Raw genomic sequence first — 4214 nt, forward strand, 5'->3', positions numbered from 1 at the left:
GTCACCGGTCACCGCCCACCGGTCACCAGCCACCGGCCAGCGGTCACCAGCCAGCGGTCACCGGTCACCGCCCACCGGTCACCAGCCACCGGCCACCAGCCAGCGGTCACCAGCCAGCGGTCACCAGCCAGCGGTCACCGGTCACCGCCCACCGGTCACCAATGAACATCTATACAGACTATGGTATTAACCCTTGTGTTGTCTTCCCGTCGACCATGCAACTTAGTTTTTCTGGTTCAAAAATCCGCTTTTTTTCATTTTTGTCACTTTCCCCGTCACTATTTCCAATGTTTTGGTCGATTATTTTCTGCGCTTTTTGGGACATTTTTGTTTTTTATGACATTTTTGTCACTTTTCTCAACGTTCTTTTATAAAAAAAAGAATTATACACTAGAACATATAGAATTATATTTTGAAAATTAAATAAACACCCAAATTAAGTAGTGAATATAGTATAGTTATATCACTCGTGAAGAACGTTACTATTCAAGTTATTTTTTGGGACAATTTTTTTGAACGAAACCCAAATTTCTGATATAGAAACTTTTAGAATATGGCTCAAATTTGGCCCCAGTACAACAGGACGGTTATATATTTACTTAGATTTTTTTTTTTGCGTGTACATTTTGTCATGGGAGTGAGGAAAATGGACACAAATCCTCTGTTAATGCAGATTTTATTTGCTTAGTTTGTTTTGTTAGTTCCCTTCCCGTTGAATAGCAGAGGCTTTTTTTAAGGCTTAAATTTGTTTCACTGATTTGAAACCACATACTTGATTTACAATCATATATATACACATGTATCCAGTCTATGTTTGAAACACCAGTGCAGTCCCTATTCAGGATTGGCTGCTTGGCCTCCGGTATTTCTCAGCTTAGAACAGCTCATCCACAACTTCACACTCGACTGCGCATCCATGGGACAATACACCTGCCATGACATTTCCTTGTCCTGAAGTAGACTATACTCAGTCTGAGACTGGGTCTTCTGTGTCTCTTGAGATGACATTGTCAAGTCTGAGCTTGGTGACCAGCCAGAGTCAAGTTAAATTTATCCCACGTTTAGCTATAGTGTATTGAATATATATTAAATATATACTTCAAAAGCCATGTTGACTGACTGGTTGTATTACATAACAATATTTGCAATTGATATCATGTTCTCTGCAGAAATAAACAGATTTGATAATGATAGTGAAAGGAAATGTAAGAACTCTAGCCAGCTTAAACATAGGAGGAAATCAACCACACGAATCAGTTTTATCTTACAATTGTGCTAAACCTTGTTTATAACCATCATCCGATAGAAAAAAAGTAAAACTTTAGTGGACCAACGTTTAAAAGAACTGCATTGTTTTATTGCCGTTTTCAGCATACATCCAACACCCCTATGCATTTTAGCTACATGAAGCATTTACAAGTCATGTGTCAACAGAACGGTTTAAAAATTAGGATTCATTTTCTTTACATATAATACAGTTTGCACACATGTTAATAAATATCAATACAATCATGTCAAACTTATCACACACACCATCTAAAACCATAACCCTCAAAATGATATCACTTCTTTTTTAATTCACAGCTCATTCCAAGTCATAAATATAGCCTCTAATGTTTCTTGGCTGTAAAACAGTGACCATGTGGATATTTACAGTTGTCAAAAAAAGGCTATTAAATTAGACTGTCCACCAGTTAAACCATAAGATTCCCTGTTTGAGGCAAGTTGCTCATAAAGCACTTTGCATTTCCTAAACTCCCTATTTAAAATCATGTGTTTTTTTGTGTGGAGACCTGCTGTATAAAAGTATTTGAAAAACTAAAATCTTGAGTTCCAGTGGGGTACACATATGGGACTACCTCAAAAACAAGTCAACTCAAAAAATTAAACATAACTTAAGTATAGAGAATGAAAATGAAAAAGGCATCTTGTTCAAGGGTAAAGTATTAGCACTGCCATGTGTTGATGTGAGTGGTGTGTAGTGTGGAAGTCCTCGTAGTGTATATCTCAGATATTGCAGCATATCCACCAGCAGAGACAGTCCTGTGGCACAAAATGAGTAATGTGAGCTACGCTGATCTCCCATTAACAGTGACATTTTCGGAATTTGAAGAGACAGTTCCTTCAAAAGGTGAAAACACTTTTTTTACCTCCCTACTATTTCCCACAGTGTGATGTACAGTGAACGGCATGTCAAGGAGAGGCCCATCATTATGTGAAATGCTGTTCATAAATAGCATAAGTCTGTATTTTGTGTCCTAGCTATGAAAGACAAGGTTAAGTTCTTCTATGTGTCTGCAGCCTTCATTCCTGACATGCAATGGCTTATCGATGCATCCGAGTCATGCACGAGTGCAAGATAATGAGATGCAGGGCACTCACCTGTGAATGCAAAACAAAACTAAAATGTTAAAAAAGATAATAAATACATTAAAAACCATGGCCATATTTGATGGTTTCTTAGTGTTGACTCACAAAAACACTGATGTGGGAAAATAGAGCCTTTTATGGTGTCTTTATGGTTCATAATGACGCAGAGGTCAGTTTGTGACTGGATAGAAAGGCAGCTTCAGCAGAGGCTGTTCGTCCTTCACTTAGACTGGAAAGGAGAATCAGAGATTGAGACCGGAGACATCACTCCAGCACTTAAACACGCCTCTGTAGCGGTCCTTTTTTCAGAAAAAAAGAAGAGATGACCCTCATCCGCCGACAATGTGACTTACTTACAACTACACACAAAGACACAATTCTTTACAATTCCTTTACATCAGCAGGACCGAACTGCATTCTTCCCTTTTAGATGATAGAGAATGAAACAAGTCTTTAAACATTCTCCCATAGCCTGCCTCCTGTTGGAGAAGATCCACTTCAAGGCTGGCCTGATAAAGCTGTGAATGTACCCGCTTCTACACCCTTAGAGATCGAGAGCGAGCAAAAAAAAACTGCAAAGTGATTAACTGGAACTGCCATTGGGCAGAGGATATGTAAACGTTGCATACTGCTTCCATGTCAGAGGCAGTCGTGGTGTGTGTTGGGGGAATCTTTACACATTCACTGCTGCAGTGTTCAGCAGACTATCCTGATCCAAGATGACCGCGTGAGGCAGAGACCAGCCATCACAAGTGTAGTCAACTCTTTTCCCAGGGCTCGATGAGCAATTGTTTCCTTCCTGCTAAGCCCAGTTGAGGTTGAAGCCTTTGGAGAGCATTACAGCCTCCAGGTCCTTGTCCTCCTCTTTCTCCCGAAGCCTCTGCTCATCCAAGAGGGCCACCAGGGCGTCACGTTGCTCCACCACCTCCAACATCTCATTCAAGATCTGCTTCTCTTGACTGAGCTCCTTCTCCGACTTCAGGTGGTCTGTGAGAGGCACGGGAAAACGAAGAGTTTAAAAGAGGCAGCAGATTATATTATTAGGCCTACTTCACACTGCCTGCGTGGCCATAGCGTGTCAGCTGCATGGTGTTTCCCTTTTCAAATTGGCTCCCATGTTAACAAGTTACAGCTTGCACACTGCCTGCGTGACACATGTGCATGCTAGAAAATAGGACCGGCGCCTATTTTTCACGTGACACACAAACGTGTTGGAAGCGTTGCCAGGCAAAACAGAATACAAAAAGATGTTTATATGTCATTTTGGCATGAATACATTTAATAAATCACGTTTTGGACGTCCCTAAGTTTTGACATAAATGCAGATATACATGTAATTTAAATGCAAATAATAAAAATAATCGATTCTCAGATATTGCACCTCTCAGTACAGATGAAAATATTCGGTGGCCTATTTTGCCGTCAATACTGCTGACGTTGTCTTTGCCGTTATCATATCAGTATATATTTATGTTTAACATGAAGCGCACTATTGCTTGGGAGTAGTAAATTTTCACAGCCCTTTGCTCATTTGTCATTTTATCAATGGGAAAAATACATGTGTAGAAACAAGGCTAGCAGCAGCAGCGCTGTTTCTGGTGTGTAAGGACAAAGGAAACGCTGCGCAACCAGAAAGGCACGCTCACGCCACGCTCTCGGCCACGCCCACGCCACGCCCACACCACGCCCACGCCATGCCCACGCCCACGCCCACGGTCACGCCACGCAGGCAGTGTGCAGGAGGCCTTAGTGGATTAAGACTCCTGCATTCACCTTCCACAGCCATCCGCTCCCTGAGTTCCTGCTGCAGGCGGCTCTGTCGGTCCTCCAGCTCCAACTCTCTG

At 41.6% G+C, this 4214-nt stretch overlaps 1 protein-coding gene across 12 annotated transcripts in view; it reads right to left on the minus strand.

Moving 5' to 3' along the window:
- Positions 1 to 1331: 1331 nt before the first annotated feature.
- mical3a (microtubule associated monooxygenase, calponin and LIM domain containing 3a) overlaps positions 1332 to 4214 on the minus strand; it is a 101536-nt gene continuing 98653 nt past the window's right edge. For 11 of the 12 annotated variants that reach the window (XR_004657487.1, XR_004657497.1, XR_004657496.1 and 8 more), the window contains 2 exons: positions 4144 to 4214; positions 1332 to 3357 (listed from right to left, as the gene is read on the minus strand). Coding sequence is in view for 1 of the 12 variants with exons in the window: in XM_034878275.1 (XP_034734166.1) it covers positions 3173 to 3357; positions 4144 to 4207 (249 nt within the window). In the remaining 11 variants the exon portion in view is untranslated. The remainder of the gene's footprint in view (positions 3358 to 4143) is intronic. The other variant, XM_034878275.1, reaches the window with a different exon arrangement.

The sequence above is a fragment of the Etheostoma cragini genome, chromosome 8 (assembly GCF_013103735.1).
Source record: "Etheostoma cragini isolate CJK2018 chromosome 8, CSU_Ecrag_1.0, whole genome shotgun sequence".
Taxonomy (NCBI): domain Eukaryota; kingdom Metazoa; phylum Chordata; class Actinopteri; order Perciformes; family Percidae; genus Etheostoma; species Etheostoma cragini.